Here is a 21817-nt window from a genome sequence, read left to right on the forward strand (position 1 = left end):
GATTGACTAAATTGTTCCACTAAATTGATATCAGTGTATTACCATATTGTTTGTATCACATATGGAATTCCACTGCCCTCCCAGCACAAGAGATTTGGTTGCATCTCAGTTCCAATTAACAACTAAAGTAGAAAAACAAGCACTTCTGAGCTTTGGATATAGACTTATACTCAAATATTATACAGAGGATACTACAGTATAAATAATGCAGCAAACAGGGCACTACTTTAATAATTTATAATCAGATTTACTTCCCTGGGAATATTTCATTTATTTTGCCTTGTAAAAAAATATCTGATTTACGAAAGATTTAACTAACAAACATGCAGCCAAAAAGGACGAACCCCTCACCCTCACTTGAACACCAAAATGGAAGCACTTTGCGTGTGATGATGCTGGTGTATAAATGTACTCCAAACTCGATGATCTCTACATAAATGGGACCTTATAAGTAAACATGACAAACAAGTATAAATAAGAGATGGAACAGACCATCTATAAGCAAACATAAGAGAATAATAGACTGATATATCAGAGTTATGTGGATATTATTCAGCTTGGTTATACTATATATTACCCTTGCAGTCTGAGCTGAGATTTGAATACTAAATCCCTTTATAAACATGTTGGCAAGTAACTGGATTAATCAAATAGATCGATTTAATTAATATTGGTCAATAAGAAAAAGTCCAGGTTACATGGAAATGCTGGGGATCAAAACAAAAGTTATTATTTACTTATGATAAATATTAAATACCTTCGTGGATTAGAGAAAGAATATCAAGGAGGAAATTGTCTTAGTTTGCTCAATTTGATCATTTTGAGAAATATTCCATACAGTAGGTTGATAGAATTGTTTGAGCAAGTCACAAAATGTCAGCTATCTTACAGTAGTGCAAGTACTATCGTATGGTCTAGTCTTTGTCCAGTATTTAAAGATCTCTTTTTAGTGCTCGTCTCTATGGAAAATTCTCTACTTTAATTTACATCCCGACTGGAAAACGGCTGTTTCTCATATCTTCTTCTCCCTGGTCAATATAATGCCAATAAATTTTTTATCCATACCCTATTCATAACCTAATTACAGCCGTTCAGAGACAATGGATAGAATCAGCTATGATGACAAGAAGGAGGGAGGAAGGCTAGATATATTATAGATGACAAATCTCTCACAAATGCAGAGAATAACCTTACATGGGCACTGTTTGCAAAGAGTAACCTCGCTGGCCACTCATGGGTGATAAAATTATTTACAATGCCAAAATATTACTCACTTCAAAAGACATTGCCGCATGAATGAAACCCCCCAGTCTTCAGGTGACAGTTAATTTTTTCACCTGTATTTCAATTTTGTTATTGCATTTGACAATATTATTATTATTATTATGATAAGTTATGATATACTTGAATGGGTGACCAAAGTGGAGGTAGTATAGTGGATGGCATGGCATGCAGTTAGAAAAAATCTAATATTATTGATTTTGTGTGATACATAAAAAGTACAGTCTTCTGCTTTAGCCTAAGTTATTACTGTTTAATTCTTGGATGAAAAGTATGTTGGAATGAATTTTAGTCATAATGGTGGAAAATATTAATATTTTAAAGTTGACAGACCTTTTTGGTTTCCCGAAGGGAAAACTATGGAGTCACTTTTACTGACCTTGCAAATTTTGCGGGGACCTCGGATTGGCAATGACTGTAATGCGGATCACAAAGTCGGTAATTACTATTACGGTTAGATTCGTCCAACAGGGCAACATACAGAAACACTGTACTCAAAGCCTAAGACTTTGTTGTTTGGCTGGGCAACTGGAGGCTGTCATTTCTCATCAGAAAGACACATTTAATGTTTGAGGCAGCAACTCAAAAAAAAAAAAAAAAATGTCAATTTATTGAGAATGAAAGGAGAAAATTTATCTTTTTGAATTTGATACTCTCCTGTTGTAGTGGGTCGATTGCATTATTCCGAGGCTCATTGAATGGGTAAGAAATAACAGAGCAGTGACTACATACACAATATACACAATATACTGTGCGATACACGACTCCCTTACATACTGTAGCATCGGTGAAAATATTATAGGGCTAGATGCATACTTTGTGAATGTCAGTACAGCAGGGCTACATATATATATATCACATATGGGATTTATTGCTCGGAACAATTAGCCAAACAATTAGATTAACTGGAACATGACAGCCATTTCTTGGAAACACCACTCTAACTCCCACTCTATACATATTTTAAGTAAAACAGGTCATATGTCCTAATATTACGCCTACTTTGAATCAGCAATGTCAACATAATTTAGCTGTTTCTAGGAGCTCACCAGGTAAAGACAAGACTGTGGAATCTAATCATTAATTACTTTGGGGATATTTCCCCCATCATGAAATGTCATCAAAAAGAGGCAGAAATAAGCGAGATAATTAATGGACATCTTTTTCGCATGTTTGCTCCTGACACCGTTAACTCAGCCCTTTTTACAGTCTCTTCATAGATTCTCAACATCAGCTCTGTTTCTAATTCTCAATGCTGCTCTTAAAATTTCTGTTAAGATACTGGAAGCCATTTGGATCAATAAAACGAATCATGATGAAATTAAGTTTGCAAGGTCCTCTATTAATGAACTTTTTTCTTGATTAAAGATCATCGGTGGATGGTTACGAGTATTTGATGTATATTACGTGTATATGCAGTAATGTACAGTTTAGCTGTACAGTACGACAATGGTAGGTGCTGGTAGAGCTAGAAGTTGTCAAATGCAGTAGGAACCTGGCTTTTATTTCATCAGTGTTTCTGGATTAATGAAAGGTATTTAAGAGAGGATATTATATCTTTAAACAAACAATTATCTTCAATTTAGAATCTATAGGAAGTCCCACCTATGTATACAGTATAAATACACCTTGGTAATTAACTATATTAGTACTAGTAGGGTGGAGACAGATTGATTTGTCTTTCATATGTTTAATTGACAGTATAATTAAAGTAATTAGTAGGAAAAAAGGTATCGACATCTGAGACAGGTAGTGATGTGCTCTGAAGGGGAAACTGAGTGCTCTATTTAATACCAATTTGGTCAGTCACATTTTAGGTACATACATGAAGCGGGAGACGAGTGCGTGGTCCTTTCCAAAGAGTGTTACTGTAGCTCAGTGGTTTAACGCCGGTGCCTTTCAATCATAAGGTCCCGAGTTCGAGTCACTCCAAGATTAATGTATGTCGTCTAATTACAGAGTTGTTGACAATTGACAATTCATAATTATGGACGTTAAATACGAATCTAAGAGCTGACTTCGGTCAGCTTGGGGCTTTGATAAGCCAATGATGCCTTCTTTGCGAGTTCTTGATTGCTGGATGATCTAAAATACATAAATATATACATGGAATATCATATTAGTGTACAGTCAATAACTGAGGAAGATCATCAGGACACACAAACATACCTTCTGTATAGTTGTACAGCTGTATATATGCAACTGTGATTATGAAGAATCTTGCCTAATTATGCAAATTTTATGCAAATTTCATGCAAATTGTATGCATGGTTCTGGCCTGTTTAGGGAATTACTACTGTATCGTTTCTCAATGCTTTGGTTCACCTGTGCACTGTATGAATTTAACCCATGCATTATTAATAGTAGCCGACAACCGCTGTATAATTCATTAATTCTCCAACGTTTGGCTAATGAAAGCACTCTTTGTGTCACAAACATAGCGATAAAGATATGCTCATTATGAATGCATGGTTGCGTTATAACTGTTCTTCAGTGAGCTATAAGGTGAACATGGTTCACATATTATTGAGCTGTAACTTTGTTTTCCATGATATGTCAATGTGCCATCACTGTCAACATGAGCAGTCACATATTATATGGCTGCGTAGTGCATACAGTATATGGGGGTGGGGAGGCAGGGAGGGACAGCACATGAATATAGCCATATTTTCCCCTCATGAAAGCTCAAAAGTGATTGCCTCCACATTTTGCAGGCTAACAGTGTTTTAAAGTAACTACCGTAAACCTGAAAATTCTGACCTGTCATGTTATTCCAAATATTGCAGATTAGGGATAAATTAGACAATAAGATGATCAGAAAGTAGAAATACTTTGAGAAAACTCAGTAAATGTTTTTAGAGTTTGAGCTGTATTTAGTGGATGTTATTTGAGTTCCTCATATCATTTGGGGGCAAAACTGATGATAACTTTAAAGTAGTGCACACTGAAGCTAAGAATTCAGTCCACTTTGTTTGTTTTCCATATTTTTTTTTATAACGTACACTTTATAAACTTGTCTGATTTTACTGTACGTGTTGATATCAGTTATAACTCAAGAATTAGGACTAAGTAGCTCTGTAAAGTGTGCACTATGTCACAAGGGAGGTGATGTAAAGGCCTAGCTGTAAATTGACTGTCTTGTGCAATGTGGAAAAAGTTAGAAACCAGTGACATTAATATGTTGTGAGGAAGGTGATCATGTGCATTTATCACCATGAATGTGTCATCCTAGGGGGATTAGTGGTACAGTATGTATAAGCCTAGTAGTATTCAATGGACTAATGCCATTTTGTTTTTTTGAGGTGTAGCATTGCAGACAAGGTGTCCTCTCAAGGTACAGAGTAATTAACCAGCCATCATAAGTGTGCCATATATTAGTTTAAAGTCATCTCAGATCTAGGAAACAACCTAGGAGGGGAGGAAAGATTTATCAGCAAGAGAATCAGACAGATGACTCACAGAATTACCTTGATACCTTACAGACCGATAAAGATGACTCTCCTCCTAGACTAGATATCAAGTAACTAACTGTTCTCCCCAAAAAACGCTGCAAATGAGGAACTTTTAAAAAATACAGCTGCAACAATCAATTAAAGGGTGACATGGAATTGTAACTATCCAGTATAGAGACCATTCTAAGGTCTTATCTTCAGATGCAAGCTACAATTTAACCCAATAGCAAAGAAACCCCCCCCCCACCCCCCATCTAGCTAAAGCGTCACAACTACCAGATTTAAGATGATACATTGTCCAAGACAAGTGGTGTTGGATTTCATCATTGTGTGGCTATGTAGTGCAGAACCTAGGTCAAAGAATGTATTTTAGTTAATATTTAAGCTTAATGTTACAAAATTTGGATTAATATTTGATTGTTTATACTCCTGGAAAAGAAAAGAGAAAAACATTATCAATTAGGTATTCAAGGAATATTCCAATCATTTTAACAATGGTTTATTTCCACTTGTGGCAATTTTATCTAAAGAGAATTTGCAATAATTTTGTCCAGTAGTCAGTTAATTCAGCCAACAGACTATCACTTTAAAAGGGGAATATTGCGTTGAAAATCTTTTTATTTAGCAACACTGGCTTTCTTGTTCGAAATTTATCAATATCAATACACAGATATCAGTACAGTATATCGTATAGGTTGTATGCATGTTCATGTAGTATAGTACATCAATGTACGTATTATAAGCGAAACAAGAATGTTTGTTGTTATCTGATGTCACATAATGGGGATGATGAAAATATGAATGAGAAAAGTGTGGTTTGCATGCATAACCGAGAAAAAAATTGTCAATTTTTATGGAAAGGTTAATTACTCATGAATTAATTAATTGAGTAAAATTTCTATCACAGTAATTATCTCTCTTTCCATCGATCGCAAATTGCATCTATATCATCATATGTAAGTGGCAATGGAATTTTACAAAATTCCAGATGAATGCAATATTGCCCAGGTTTAAAGTGAACATCCTGTTAGTGTAACTGGAAGCCCAACAGAGCACAAGAGTCTAATGTAAATGGGCCAAGGTCCAAGAACAATTAATCTTGTTGAATTAATGCTGAACACAGAGCAGAGGGGTCTAATCCCAGTATCCTGTAAATGCTGCCTCAAATATTCCAAAGGTTTGTTCCTGTAGGTTCTGATCCTCTAAGTTACAACCGGATACTGAAGCCGGTTCAGACATTTAACCAAGTAAAAGTCTCTGTAAAGCTACGGTAGGACAATTGGTTTGAGCCTGGTAGTAGCAGTAAAAATACTCCCAACCAAGTTTGAAGTTGAGTGACCTGACTATATTATTTGAATACTATATAGCTAGATTAGTTGTTAACTCTGGCATTCTTTGGTACAGTAACGAAGACCCTTAGATCAAGCAATGTTACCTCTTAACTTTCGCTTTTTCTCTGCTTTCACTACGATAGTTAAGTTACTGTGTGAAGTGCGTTTTATATTTGATTTACGGTGATTTAAAAAGCTGGTAAACATTCTCTTATCTCATAATAAGCTACAATTAAATATCAACAGAAGCACACAGTGTGTGCCTTGAGGAATTGGCGAGGAAATTGATAAAACTGAAAAGAGCTTAGCATTCATTATGACAGTTGCCTAGATTCCTTCTTGAGCCATTGTTGGGAAACCTGTTTACATTCTGATTCAAGGTCATCAACGTAAGATAAATATTCAGGATGGAAATCATTAACTGATATTTAACAAACAATTTCTATTTCTCTCTGTTTAGCGGGCGCCATGGAGATTACATCTCACGCTCGGTCTATCTGGAGGATTAACAAGATACTGCTCTGTGTCTTACAGGTCGCCGTAGCTCAGGCAGACTTTGTCTGGAAAACAGGTAAGCTTCTATGTTACTGTACATTAGATAACCATGTCTTGGAGATTTACCAGTTAAACCACCTGAGCTTCACTAGGACGCATGTTCCATGCAAATGACCATAAATACAGTTAGCTGATATCAGTGGATTCTCAGGCTAAATGGTGAGAATGGTAAATGCTAGGGTGACAGCATTGTGGCAGGAATATTATATGACTGAAAAAAAGAAAAAAAAAATGAAGATAAAGATAAAGTGTACAAATGTCATTTTTGTGTCTCAAGTCTACCAAAGTAATTGAAAAGTTTTGAAAAAATTTTCAAGCTGCATTTTTGGATGGATTTTGCCAGTATCTGGTGGTATAATTCACTCATGTATTTCCGGTAAACTTCTATGAACCTGATTTTAGTTAAAAGTATAGAAACTTTGAAATGATTGACAATCTCTTCTTGGGTGTGGGGAATGTTTGTCTTAGTGAATATGAAATAATAAAAAATAATAATAGTAAAATATAAAATAAGAGTGATGCAAATTTTAAGTTACAACCCTGGTTTATAAAAAAGGACATTTTATTTTAAACAATATTTTGGTTTGATATTTGATCTCTAAATTTCACACGTCATCAAAATTGTTAGTATCATAGTAAAGTTATTTGTAAAAGTATGCTGCAACCCAAGATTTTGATTGGCAGCATCTGCGAACATGCTCCCGGTTGTATCAGATAAGGCAAATTTATTCACCGTTCTGTGAAGGCAGTGGATGAGTTCACGCATGTGGATTATACTTAAAGTTAGAATGCTATGGTAAACTGTCACAATGTTTTGTTTTAAAGCAGCATTTTGCGTTTGGTCGCCGTTTTCTACTTTTTTGACATGTCCATCGATTTTTTTACATATCACAAAACAGCAAACTAAGATATTAGCCAAGTTTTTTTCCTTCCAACAACGTTAATTGGCGAGTAATTCAGGATATTTGCAGATAATGAGAAGAGTGTCCTCGACAAATTCCACAGTTAAAATTAATCGCATACAGTTCCGCCAAACCCACTAGTTTGAATTCAACCAATCAGAGATGCAGGTTTAGTTATGAGCCGTTGCTAAAAATAAATTCAAGACTTTGCGTTGGTACAACCAGGGAGAAGTAATGGAACTCCCTGGTACAACTGCAATATAGACTGTACACAAATCCAGCATGGTGTTGTATTGGTCAATGACGTTCGTAGTGTTTAAATATTCATATTATGGGCGAGGTTTATTGGGTTCTAACAGTAAATATCTTGGAGAAAAACGAAGTTGTAAGTTGCAAATTTTTCGACTTTTATGCCACCATGTGAAGTAAGATTTAAATAGATAAGCTAGTTATGTATGTCGTTATGGCATAGTGGAGTCAGTGAGGTTGAGAAAAATCATAGAAAAGGATGCAAAATGCTGCTTTAAAGAACACTTTTTAATAACTGCTTCAGGTGACAGTCATCATTTCACCAAATCTAAGAGAAAAAGGAAAAGTCATGTAGTTTTAAAGCGGAAGATATCACAGCATGAATTTATAGATCGTAATTTAACAGTCAAGGTTAAGAAACATGTACAGTATAGATTCCAGCTCAGCTGTGGAATGTCAGTAAGGCTGTATCTGGGTTCACTGGCCTTGAGAAGGTTGTATGTTTACCCCATCATTTATACAGAGTTAAAAGTTGCTAGCAGTTTTCCAGAACTACAGCATTCTCCAGATAGGTACTACGAAGAAGACATGTTATATGGACTGAAGATGCTACATGCAGGAATTGACGTTGTAAAAGAAGCATCAGTGTAACATATTGCCATATTGTTAAGATTGTTGTTAAAATTAACCCACATATTTGGGGGGGGGAGGGGGACGTGGGGGTTTGGGGCTGTGAAAGACTTGAGCGAGCATTTCAGTCATAGGAAAATTCCCATTAATGTACATTAACATCCACGATTTAGCCTTTGTGTGTTTATGTTCTACTATATTCTGTTACGTTTTAACCGTACTTGAATGTCTTCCATTTTTTTCCGTTTTTATCCTTGTTTTTCTGTATTGTTATATCAGTGATGTTGGATTGCATTTGCTTTCTAAGAGTACTTGGGAATTTTGGAGTGGCTCCACTCTTTGGGATTTATGTGGCACCATTCATATGATAGATTTCATAAATCGTATGCAACACCTTAGAAGAATTGATTTTTCGTGTTGATAATTAACTAAATATTGTATAATGTGGGTCTACCTGCATTATTACAGGTGAAAGCAGAAACTCAGCCAGCATGTTCACAGTTGATGACAGATATTCTCTGAGAAACAGACCAGAGCAACTCCCCTCCCCTCCCCCTTGATCACATCCTCCCCTGCCTCCTAATGGTCCCTCTCCTCTCCCTCCCTGACCTCCCTTGCCATCACATGTCCTAGCACCCTCCTCACCAACTGCTAGACAGTTAAAAAAGTGGTCATCATGTCATATATATCCTTGTGCAGCTATGCACCCTCTTTGCTGTTTCCTTTCCTGAAAACAAAACATCATCTTTAACACTCCGCAAATGTCTTGGGAATAATAATTTGGTAACAGTCTCAACAAAAGCACTTTCGAAAAGTTCCAGCAATTCGCATGTATATCACAACAACTATAACAGTTCCATCTTTCTTTAAAACTCTAATTTTATTTGGGAGTGCGTGCGTGCGTGCGTGTTTCTTTAAGAAAAGGGGTATGTAACTTTCTTCAGTCTCGTTTGTCATTGCCTTAAAAAAAAAAAAATGACAAATTGATTTGGACTGAAATGTTACACCTCTCCACCTGGCGTTAGCAGCATGAGACAAAAATTTTGGCATTTTATTGCAACGTTTATTCTAATGTATGTTGAATAATGTGCAGTTAAGCAGTGACAGGTATCATCTGCGACTAATTATTCTGGCATTGCATCTAACCGGAATTATTAAAATGATTTGACACTACATAGACAGCAGTTACAGGTCAATGGCCAGCCTGGCATGGCGATAAAAGCTCTTCTCAAATGGAACCAGGGAGTTGGTGTTTAACGACATTGATTGTGTTGCAATGACACGCAGGTACAGCTAGACACAGAGGCTTCGCTGACTTTGCATCTTGCTGGAGGAGCATGTTGCATAAAAAGAAGAAGAAGAAGAAAACAAATGAATGTTTGGATGCAGAGATGTGTGGATAGGCTAACGACTTTTAGTCTGTTTCTGCAGAGATGTGTGGATAGGCTAACAACTTTTAGTCTGTTTCTGCAGAGATGTGTGGATAGGCTAAAGACTATTAGTCTGTTTCTGCAGAGATGTGTGGATAGGCTAAATACTATTAGTCTGTTTCTGCAGAGATGTGTGGATAGGCTATACTATTAGTCTGTTTCTGCAGAGATGTGTGGATAGGCTAAATACTATTAGTCTGTTTCTGTGCAGGCTAAATACTAAATTAGCATGTTTCTGCAGAGATGTGTGGATAGGCTAAATACTGTTAGTCTGTTTCAACAGAGATGTGTGGATATGCTAAATACTACAGTAACTTAGTCTGTTTCTGCAGAGATGTGTGCAGGCTAAAGACTATTAGTCTGTTTCTGCAGAGATGTGTAAATAGGCTAAATACTGTTAATCTGTTTCTAGTCTTATGATTCATTCATTTTCTAATTACCATGGTAACCAAATGGTTTTGGACATACATGTTCAATATTTTGTCTACTACAGTGTGCCTGTAGTGGTTTCTGGTGTGTTGCAAATCACAGTATGGACTGAAATTACAATTGTCATTTGAAACATAAAAACCTTATCCTTTTCATATAATTGTCGGTAGATTTCACACTACATACATTGTGACATTTTTCAAACGCACAAATTAAAATGCTTGAGAATTTGAATACTACAGTACATTATTTGATATTTGAAATACACAATATGCTACCTATAGTGCATCATTTCAAATCCTTCATGATACACATTAGTAGCATTGATCCACATAGGATGGTCTTTGTTTCAAAAACAAGACATGAGACCAACACTGCAGTCATTGTGCACGTCAGAACAAAGCGAAATTTACTGGAATAGTTGTAAAAACATCAGTTTTTGTGAAGCTGAAAAATAGAGATAAAATATAGTTAAGCAAGGATTACAATGATACTTGCATTTTGCAATAGGCCTGTTGTCTTATTAAAAATGACTGAAGTCCTCCATGTTGATAAAAATCCAAGACATATATGTACCATACCTCAAGCCTATACAGTTAGAAATGATTTAATTAGTGTTTGATGGATACGAAAGTATGTACCTTTTCAAGAAAAGCCTGTGAATCACAGATATTTTTCTAAAGCCATGCTGAATATGAGCTTTTGAAAATGTTCAATTAAATATTTATTTTAATAACTAGAGGCAGAGATGCAAAAGAAATAAAAAGAGAAAGGGAAAGAAAACGATACACGGCAATGATTGATGACCAGATCTAGAATTGTTAGCTTAAAAAAGAAAGAAAGACATAATAAATTCAACTTACAAGGTCTAAAATTGTTAGCTTATATAAAGAAAGGAAGACTTAATAAATTCAACTTACAACATCGAACTGACAACATGGTAAAAGTCTAAACAAAGCTATATAGATACAACAGTCTGTACAGTAATCTGTAAATAATAACCTTTAGTCAACAAAATGTTTTGATCAACTTTTCTTTTTCTTTTTTGCTTGGAATATTTTATCCAGATTCGTCTGATCGTAGAAGTTTTTACCTTGTTTGATTTTCTTCACTTTTCATTCGCTTACATTTGTTGCGATGCCTCGCGGCTAGTGTTGGTCATGAGCCTTTGGTTTTCTTCTTTCAATGATGTTTATTTTCTCCACCTCTACCAAATGAGTGAAATTTTGTTCAATTTGACAAACCGACTGTCCATCACGCCCTGCAGGTGTTTGAAAGCCCTCTCTTGGTACCAAAAGGAAATGTTTAAATGTCAGTGGAAGTTGATAAATTAATGGGTTTGTACATGATTGGTTAAGCATTAAGCCCCTTCAACGTCACCTCCCTATCTCACAGTAAGTAGAAGGGAAATTTCACTTGACAAGGAAAGAATCGCCCAAAAACAAAAAAGAAAAAAGAAAAAAAGGGCTTCTCTCGTAATATACAGAAAATGTTTGCCTGCAGGAGACAAATAGTGAAGATGGTTATAGATGGACAGACATAAAAAGGGCCGCATTCAAGGTAGATATGGTTCAGTCTTAAAGAAAAAAAATCTACTCAAACCAACACCAAAGAGTAGTTAAAGATCTTGGTATTAAGAAAAGTACTTGTTACCCAACAGTATTGCATATCAGCTTATTAATGCATGAGGTAAAGTTTGAGCATACTTTAGAGACAAGATGAAAGTAGGGCGAGGTGAATGTTTCCATTCGTTGCAGGATGATTTATAAACTTCCAGAAGAATCTAGCAAAGTCGATGGCATGTTCCGTGTCCTTAGGACGAAAGTTTTTTCTTCCAAAAGTCACTCTGTGATCTAATGTGACTTCAAATTTGATTAGTAAGCCTGGCCCCCCATGTTTTTGCAATTTAAGCAAAGTTTTGCTGAAGACTATATCACAACTTAATTTAAAACCAGCGTAGTCTTAGAGTTTTGCAGCTAGAAATGTCTAAACTACCTGAAGTATGAATGAGTGTTTCCGGTAATCTGTATGCAGTGCACGTTTTCTAGAAATGATGGGATATGGTAAACACTTTACGCAGAAAACGGCTTTTGCTTTGTACATGTTTTTGGTCACGTGAAGCATCTGATCTGTTGATCTATTCGGCCTACTGTACTTCATGAGGTCAAGAGGTCAGACATGTTGCTTAACTGTCATATAATAAAATAAATATATACCATATATTAAATTGCTGTTACTGTCACTGTACAAAAGAACTAATACCTGGAATATAAAATTACACTTTTCCTATAGAGATCCACTGTTAGTGTTTAATATAAATATAAATAGTGTTTGAGTTGATATTTGATAACTTTCTCGGTGCCGTTGTGTTTTATTACATCTAGTATCATTTAATAGAGCTCACTATCTAGCTTTGAGTAACCAATTAATAAAATTTCATTTCACAAAAGTGGAGTAAAAGTCCCAACATTTTGAAATTTTTGATGTTGACACTTGATATTATTTTGATAACCATGAAAAGTGTCTGAAGGACAACATGGTGAGGAATGAATCATGCTCTGTTAAATTAATGAATTAATTAATCATATAACTTCATTTGATGGAAAACAATCTTGCCAATTGTCTCTGTTTGATCAACAGCAATCTTTATTTTAAGTAATACTTTGTAAAAGTTGTCAATGGAACTAAAAAATAACCTGATTTGAGGTATACCATAATACTAAGTATTACTTTAGAGGTTAAAGCCAATATTTGACCTCAAAATGCTCTACCTGTAATTCAAAGTATATTTCTGTTTTAAATGGAAGCTGAATTGTTTCAACATTTGATTGTTCTTCAACCTTACCCGCTGTTTATGTCGGGGAAGTCTGCTTAACGATTATATACTGTAGCTGTCTCTTTAACATCAGAGATACGGTACTCTCTGTTTTAGTGATTCTCTCTTCAACCAGTGGCGTCGCCAAGGGGTGGCCAGGGGGGGCATGTGCCCTCCCAAAAAATTTGTGCCCCCAGGTGACGCCCAAATACTATTTGTAGTGTTAAAATAAAATACTCAAACAAAAAATTTTTTAAAGGACGAAACGTATGATGTTCATCAGTAAAACATCTTTCCACCGACCATCACAATAACCAGTTGTTTTCTCACTAACAATGTCACAGAGGCTCTGACGTGAATGGCTAGTGCTTAAACTTCACTGCTACCCTGCATGAATTTACTTTTGAATTTTCAACACTCTATTCAAAAAAAATATTATCAAAGCAAAAGGGTTAATTTCCGTTTCTTGTGTAACTTTTAAAAAAAAAAAAAAAAATAAAAAAAAAATATAAGTATCGAACAGATTAAGTCCGAAAATCCTTGAACATAAAGTTACTTCAAATTTAGTTGCAAATTATGGCACCAGATTGCATCCAAGGATGCTTAATTAATAAAAAATATGGTAAAATAGGAACCCCATCCCCTTAAACCCCTCCCCCAGAACGACATTCACAAATAAACATTGGCCCCCTAATTGTGTTGCCCTCCCTGTGCACCCCAAGATTGAAATATCTGGTGATACCATCGCTTCAACTGATATATAATACTGGATCCGTTTACCAGGCTTTGTCACCAATTGTGTCCAGTTCACATGTACTATAAGCTGTTTTAGGATAGATTGGAGTGCGCGTACACTATAGGAGACAGTTATGTATCATCATAACACTTGAACCAGTTGTAGGGATTTTAATAGGTGTCACGATAACAGAATTTGATAAACATGTTAAATATATCTACACATATATACGTGTATAGGAGATTTGAAATATATATAATGACAGGGAATTTGATAACCATGTTAAAGATATCTAAACATATACATGTATAGGAGATTTGAAATATATAAAGTGACAGGGAATTTGTCCTTCTCTCGTCTGCCTCAGAAAAGTGCCTTGACTTCCGAACTTTGGATAGTCTGAAATGATAGCATTTTCCCTTCATGTTTAACAATTGCATGTTGGAGCAAACCTTCTGGGCCACTCTGAGGTGTGACACGATGGAATATAATGAAGATATACAGAGAGGCTTGTTGTCGAAGAGGCAGAACTTTATAAAATTTTCATGTGATCAAAGGAATATTTGCCATTACTGATTCATATTTCTGAAGGCCATCCATGAATATCTATATGCATTATATATGTGGCATTAAGTTAACTTAACAAACTAAGGGTGCAGGTCTCTTTTATTTGTACTTCAAAAGTACATGTCATCCTGTAACATATTCCATATAAACTGAAGTACAGAGGTTGATGAACTCGGTGCCTCAAATAGCTGATGGCTATTTTTATCCACATTTTGAGATCTGTTTGACCGTAAAACATTTTTCTCATACTTAAAAGTGCATTTTGGCATTGGGTTGTGTTACTTTGTGTCACTCAGACCAAGCGATGTCATATTTATACATCATTTCCTTGTCCCTCCTGTTAACTTGTTAGATCTGCGAGGTGCATCACAACCCAATTTGTTTGTTCCAATGTACAGTATTGTACCTTTCGAGAGTTAAATATTGATTGTTTATTCAATTGTTGGGAGAATTTTGTGTCCAGTTCCTGACGTTTCTGCCCAATTCTTGAGTTTCCTGTGTGATTTTAGTCAAATTGAAGTATAATATACAGATAAATTGTTTCGGCACTCAACATATCTTATCTTTCCTTTAATAGTCTACAGTAGTAATTACTGAGTATACCTGCAAATTGTGACTATAGTCTATATATTTTACATGCAGCTTTAACATATATCCAATGTATATCCAGTGTTTATATATATTGGATATGTACTTCCAATTTATATCTATGCATCCAACGTACATATATCCACTATATATATCCAATATATTGAAGAGTCTGCATGTGATAATTATAAAAGTTCACCATACTGTTAAGTGTAAAATGACTGAACTATGTTTAACCCCACAGGCTGCTGTTTCATTATTTAGTAGATTTTAGACTTACTGTATGTTCAATATATGTCAGGGATAGTGTTAAATATGTACTGATTGAATTGCAGCTAGTACTGCAGTGAAAAGCAACTTATAAAAGGTACTATAGGTCTATATCCTAAAATGTAAATTGATCAAATCTCAGATAATTGAAGATTGATGGTTTTTGATAATGCTTTATATATTCGAAAGAGTTTTGAATTGTACATGACATTATATTTACCGAGATGTGCAGAACATATGTGCATCATCGTAAGTACCATTAGTATTTAACCTAAAGGGACTTGTAGTTTTAAGAAATCAAATGTCAAGATTCCCATCAAGATGCAAAATTCATCTCATTTTTGAGCTGATAATTAAGTTGTAAAAATTAAGATCAATTTGAAATGTGTATATGGTAAACAAAGGTACATTCCCTTCTTCTTCTTATTTAGCTTGGAAATGAATGAATTTAAGTGGAATGAGTGGAGTTGGAAGGGAAGGGGGGAAGGGGAGGTGGGAAGGGAGAGGCGGGTGGGAAGAACAGCTTGGCAGATAATGTTGATTCCACAATGCTTAACATGGTTTTGCTGGAATTTCCATATGCTTGGTTACTCTAAATTCTGTGCAAAGTTTGTCAGTGAAGTTCTATTTATGTTACTTACAGTAGATGATGCAAGCTAGAAACAAAAACAAGGATAGAAATGTCCTATATTAGCAAGCTTAGCTTAGAAAAAAAGAAGAAATTATTTAGTAGCTCAGATTTACTGTATCCCTTCTTTATACAAATGATTGCAGAGTATTTGGTGGAAGTTTCAGTTTGATTTTTTTCCACATTTTTGTCCTTATAAAAATAATTATGTTTTTAATACATAGATAAAGAGAATCATTTGCACACCATTAATAGCAACAGGTTATTGATTTTGTGGGGAAATCAGAGATTCTGTCCTATGGGACTAAAGTAATGAATTTATACATGGAGTATTGGCATAGGAGAATTACAGGGAAAGGGTTTATTACATGTTGCTAGGCAACACAACATAACACAAGGTATTATCACTTCTAAATGAGTTGTGCAATATATTATGTATATTATGTGCAAATTTGATATAAATACCTGTGATATACTTTTAGTGTAATCGATGATTACGGAAGGCCTACCTGTATGTGTCTTGGAGGTTTTGAAATACTGTACACCATCGAGAAATACAGTTAGTCGCCAATTGCAAGGGTACAAATAACTTGAAAAGTTGTAGTTTGTCAATTGTTATTCCTATATATGGTAAACCTAGTATCAAAAAGATCTGATTAGGAACGAATTGTAGTTAATTTTAAGTAGATTTAATTAGGTATTTTAAGATGTCCAGTTGTATATATGGTATTATGATCAGGTCATGATGATTGCATCAAAATATCTCAAGTGTCTGTAGCTCCTTATTGTGATGACATCACGTTGTTACCATGCCAACAGTTGCATGACTAACTGCATTCTGAAAGTGATTCTTAATTTGTTTGACAGTGCAATCTAGAGTTTGATCATAGAATATTAACATTCTGATATTTCATTTTTTAATTAATAAGTTAAAGAATGAATTCATTTATAGGTTTTTCTTTGTTTTCGTGCTACACACATGTAAGCAAAGAGAATCCATTAATATATTCTGTGAGAACATGGTTATCTTGGGATATCAGATTTATGAATGTTCTATTAGACTATTACCATAACAAAAATGACTACAGTATAACAACCACGTTCCATTACCATACTACAATTGGTTCAATCTCAAATAACTTCAGTCAAGTGAATATTGTTTTTCTACTAATGACAACTTATTATCTGTTTTCATGAAGCAGAAAATTTGTATTAATGTTATTAAAAGCAAACAATTGTCCTTCCATCGGTGCAGACTAATTCCCACCCATTCTTTCTTAGTGTAATTATAGTCCATTAGTTCAAACAGACAATTCGAGGGAACTTCCTATCTCCCAAATTCCTGTAGTTAGCTGGTAATGAGTCCGATCACATGAATGATATGAATAACGACTTCAGTCAAGTTGGTATAAGACTGATCATTCATTGCATTAGTCCTATGTAAGCATCCATGTCTGTCTCCTGTGGACTAATCAGTATAAAAAAAATTAGCCAAATTAACTTTGACAAAAAAAAATCCCGTGTTCAGCACATTTGCTTGGTGCAAACTTTATTCAGTCATGTGAAAAAGAACCAGTTTCCAGCATTTCTGGAAAGGTGAACGAAAAAGTTGTGTGACGATGTGTCCATGCATGATCTCTGCTTTATTAATGAGAATTCCAGACCTATATATTGCCTCATTACTGACGTATGTTGCACCATTTGGAACCTAATTTACTATCCCAGTTTAAATCAATTACCCTCCATCTAGTGTATTGATGAAAGAAAATGATGGGAATCTGGTACAAGGTCTCAAAGCAGAGAGAAGAAAGAATTTAGAAGGAAGGAATAAATGTATGATTCCTCTGAGGTTATAATGTATTAATTCATGTGAGATTACTGTAAGTATGGAAACAATGATTACCAATGCAGTAGGTACTTTACATAAATCTCCCTGAATTTACAACAACCAGTGGCGAACTGGCCACACAGGCATTTGGGCAATGCCCGGTGGCCCGATGGGCCGGTGGGCTAGGGAGCCTGGTAAAATTTAGGCCTACAGGTACAGCCCATTTTCACAGTAGTTAACAGAATACAGACGGGCTGTGTAGAACCATATATTTCAACTGTGAGAATCAGTCATGTAAAGACTGTCCTCGATCTCTGCTGCTACAAGGTGCTCCTCAAGTTGAACCTTTTCACCGATGCTTACAAGAGCATTGGGCTTGCCTACAAGCTGCTGGTAACGTTACCTGTGTCACAAGTGGCATCTGAATGTTCTTTCTCTGCTTTGAAGAGAATCAAAAACCGTTTGAGAAGTGCAATGACACAAGAACATCTTGAGGCTTCATGTTGATGTCTGTGGAAAAAAAAAGGATCTTGGCCAAACTTGACACTAAAAGTATCATTGATGGTGTGGCTGCCACAAGCAGCGAACTGCGTAGGCTCCTATAGACATGACATGTGCTTGTGTTATTGCAGATATATGTTTTAGTGGATTTTATTTAGGTTTTTTTTACAATTTTTTTTCAAGCATTAAAATCCAGTCTAAAACATATATTTTTGTTTAAATTTTTAACTTTCCTCAGTTTAATCAAGTGTTGCTTCTGGAAATTACAAAATTGAGAAATATAGCACCATTTTGCCACTAGGCATTCCTTAACTTCAAAAAAATCTCCCCTTACACCCCTCCCCCGGTCTAAGTGAAAAATGCCCGGGCCGGTTTTAAGACCCAGTCCGCCCCTGACAACAACTCACCCTGATAAAGTATACTGTAACTTCACTGCCGATTGTACTGTACCTCATACATTTCCTGGTTCAGCACTTAGTCTACTACAGGGCATCATTTAGTCTTCAAAGTTTGTATAGTACTTTTGAAGGATAGGAGTTTTGTCTTTTGTAGATTGCTATTGTTCCTAAATTAAAAAAAAAAAAACTGTTTAATATGTACATTTTTGCACTTGAATCTATACTGTAGCAATGTCACCATTCTGCATAGCATTTATCATTGCAATACTGACTAATTTATTCCCTGTACTGGGGTATTCTTATATTCTTATATTCTTACAAATTTGTTCAATCTAAATGCCATTTTATGACCTCCCTACATGACATATATATATGGTTACAGCATAACACCATAACTGTTACAATTGTCCCGCTGTAATTTAGTTTGACCCAGATTTGCAGAACTTGCAACGTGTTTCTAATTCTACTCCTTGACATTTCTCAGGTTGGTTCTATCCATTCCCAAAAGCATAATATGGCCTTCGCATGGCAGCCAAGTTTACTCTTAGAAAGCATCTTACCCTCTAGGATTAAAGTCACTGGAACATCCATCCTCCGGTAGGTTTCATCGCCGTGGTGATGAAGAATGAGAATAATTGAAGTGGTATGGATGGCCCTTGGAGTCCTGAACAAATACCATTTCTCTGTTCGGTCAAGTACATCCGGTTATTGTGGACACAATATTGTTTGTAGACTAACCAGACCGGCTTGTCAAGCCATAGATATATGTACACAGGAAGAATTGATTTTATCAATTGTGTTTGGATGGAGTACTTTTATTGGAAGCTTGTATTCAAGGAAATGAATTTTGAAGTTAAAACGGACATTAAGGGTCTCATTCAGTTTCCAGATTGTAAAGACAAACACGTAGAACGTAATAACCATTAAAAGATAAAAATAACAAAAAAATTGTATGCTTGGGACAAGAAGACTCACAAAATAAGTTTGTCTTTAATATCAATTCAAAAGAAGCAAAATGGAAGGTGATTTTGTTAATATGCGTATGTATGGCCAGTATGATATAAACATTTGAACTAAATTTTCCCAGTATTTTTCTCAACTATTTTTGTTAAACCATTATTACGCTGCATTTCTGAGATGATATAAGGAATTAATGTAGCCATGATGTGTTTAGATGAAATGGACAGAATGGGCATATCTTGAAAGTCTAAATCTTAAATAAACTTGTAATCTTGAATAAATGAATTTGAAAGAGCTGGCTTACAAATTGTTATAAATGGATCTACATGACGTGACAACTCACTACTTAAAGCAAATATTACATATTTGAGTCTAATTGACAGAGTCATGGTGATACCATGCTTAACCATTCAAGGAAAGGTAAGTAAGAAATGTATTTACAAAGTATATGTAGATTTGATTCAATCCTCAAAAGTTTGTCGCCTACACTGTTAATGGTGATATTAAACACAGGAGCAAATTGGAAATCTTTCTCAAATTCTCAAGCTGATGAACTTAGTCATTAAATGTCATGGGTTTTAATTCTCCCCCCTCCCTCCCCTCCTATCCCTGTTGCATTTTCTCTCCTTTAAAGTACAATATAAATCAGTGAAAGCTGTATACCATTTTCCCTGTTCACATGTATTTATCTTTGCTCATGTACACAGTGTAATAATAAGTCCTTTATTCATAACACGCAATTTGAGGTAATTCTTTAAATATTTCTCAAACTGCTACAGTTAGCTGGTAATAACTCCAATCACATGATATAAAACAAAATAACTCAAAAGTAATTAAGATTTCTTCTAACGATTCGACTCTTGCAAAGTTACATGTACCATGTCAGTGATGTCTTTACCTGCTTTGAACTATTAAAGTGGTCGATACTAGTTTAGACATTTTATGTTAACAGATTTCATAGAGGGTTCAACATCCCACCATATGTTTCACTACATACAGTACAGTAGTGTGACAAATAAAAAAAAGAAGCTTTTTTGTGCATTTTATTCATGACCTTAATATCGAATGGCCAATATCCTCCCCCCCCTCCCTCCCCCCCAAAAAAAGAAAACCCCAAAAATCAACCGAGAAAACTGCTTTAAAATGAATTGGAGGCATCAGCAGTATCAAAAAGAAAGATCATGGCAAAATATTAAAAAAAGAAGAAAAATTGATCTTTTTTTCTGAAAGATTTGAAGTTTGTACATTAATACTTTAATGGTAAATTATCAGTGTTACCATGTGAATATATACATGCAGGCATATAGAACTGGTGACCTTTACGCTATATCCACAAGGGACATAACAATGTGATATAAACTTGAAACGATATTAATAAATTTCCATCATGAATCCAGAGATTGAAAATGAAATCTTTCCTTAACATGAAATCTTTTTCATATTTGAATTTCTCGAAATGTTAATGAATCAAAAGTACGAAACGTGTAGTCTAGGGTTATTAGTCCCAAAGGTAGTGTCATTTAGGACTTTGTTTATACGTGATGCAAAAGGTGATGAGTTTTACGATTAACAATGTTTATATTGATTCTAGAAAATGAAATTGAAAATAGATGAAGATGGAAAGGAGAGAGAAGTACACTGTCACTTTTCAAATGGTCCAAAAATTTGAGTTTTGTTGAAAGATTATTTTCTAATTGGCTGTACATTAGGGGTTAGGGGAGGTGGGGGGTGAGGTTTAATTATTTTCATACAAACAAAATTGTGACCAGAAAAATTGCTTTCAAAAGTTTGATACTTTGTTTTCTTAACTCTTTTAATTTTGCAAGAAGTGATTGTTAGGACAATGTGACATTTAAAAACTTTTACTTTGCAGTTTTTGGAAATGAATATTGCACTAATTTATTTATCTAACAAAGTTAAAATTTTGAGAATATGGAATAAAGGTATATGTTATTCATTTAAAAACACTAACCTGTGAGTGTAGTTTTCATAATTTTGTATGTGGTCTTGTTTGTACGTAATCTTGTGTGCAAAGAAAGTTACGAAAGCTGAATCAAACTTAGCATCTATTACTAATCATTAATTTGCAGTAGACATTAAAGCAACTTTTTATTCAGTAAGCAATAGTTGTGCATATAATTTTCGAGAGATCTGTCTGTAATTACCACATAATAAAGTTTGCAGTTGATCAGGTGAAGATATATCCACCTGTAGAACTTGCACTACACTGGCTAGCATGATAATGGTGATGATTAATTAAATTAATT

General features: G+C 34.9%; 1 protein-coding gene across 6 annotated transcripts in view; it reads left to right on the forward strand.

The window, feature by feature from the left end:
- The window catches only part of LOC139966160 (thrombospondin type-1 domain-containing protein 7A-like), a 198940-nt gene that overhangs the window by 89971 nt on the left and 87152 nt on the right, over positions 1-21817 (forward strand). For all 6 annotated transcript variants that reach the window (XM_071968908.1, XM_071968909.1, XM_071968907.1 and 3 more), the window contains one exon: positions 6525-6635. In XM_071968908.1, the coding sequence (XP_071825009.1) occupies positions 6533-6635 (103 nt within the window). In that variant the 5' untranslated portion in view covers positions 6525-6532. The remainder of the gene's footprint in view (positions 1-6524; positions 6636-21817) is intronic.

The sequence above is a fragment of the Apostichopus japonicus genome, chromosome 4 (assembly GCF_037975245.1).
Source record: "Apostichopus japonicus isolate 1M-3 chromosome 4, ASM3797524v1, whole genome shotgun sequence".
NCBI lineage: Eukaryota > Metazoa > Echinodermata > Holothuroidea > Aspidochirotida > Stichopodidae > Apostichopus > Apostichopus japonicus.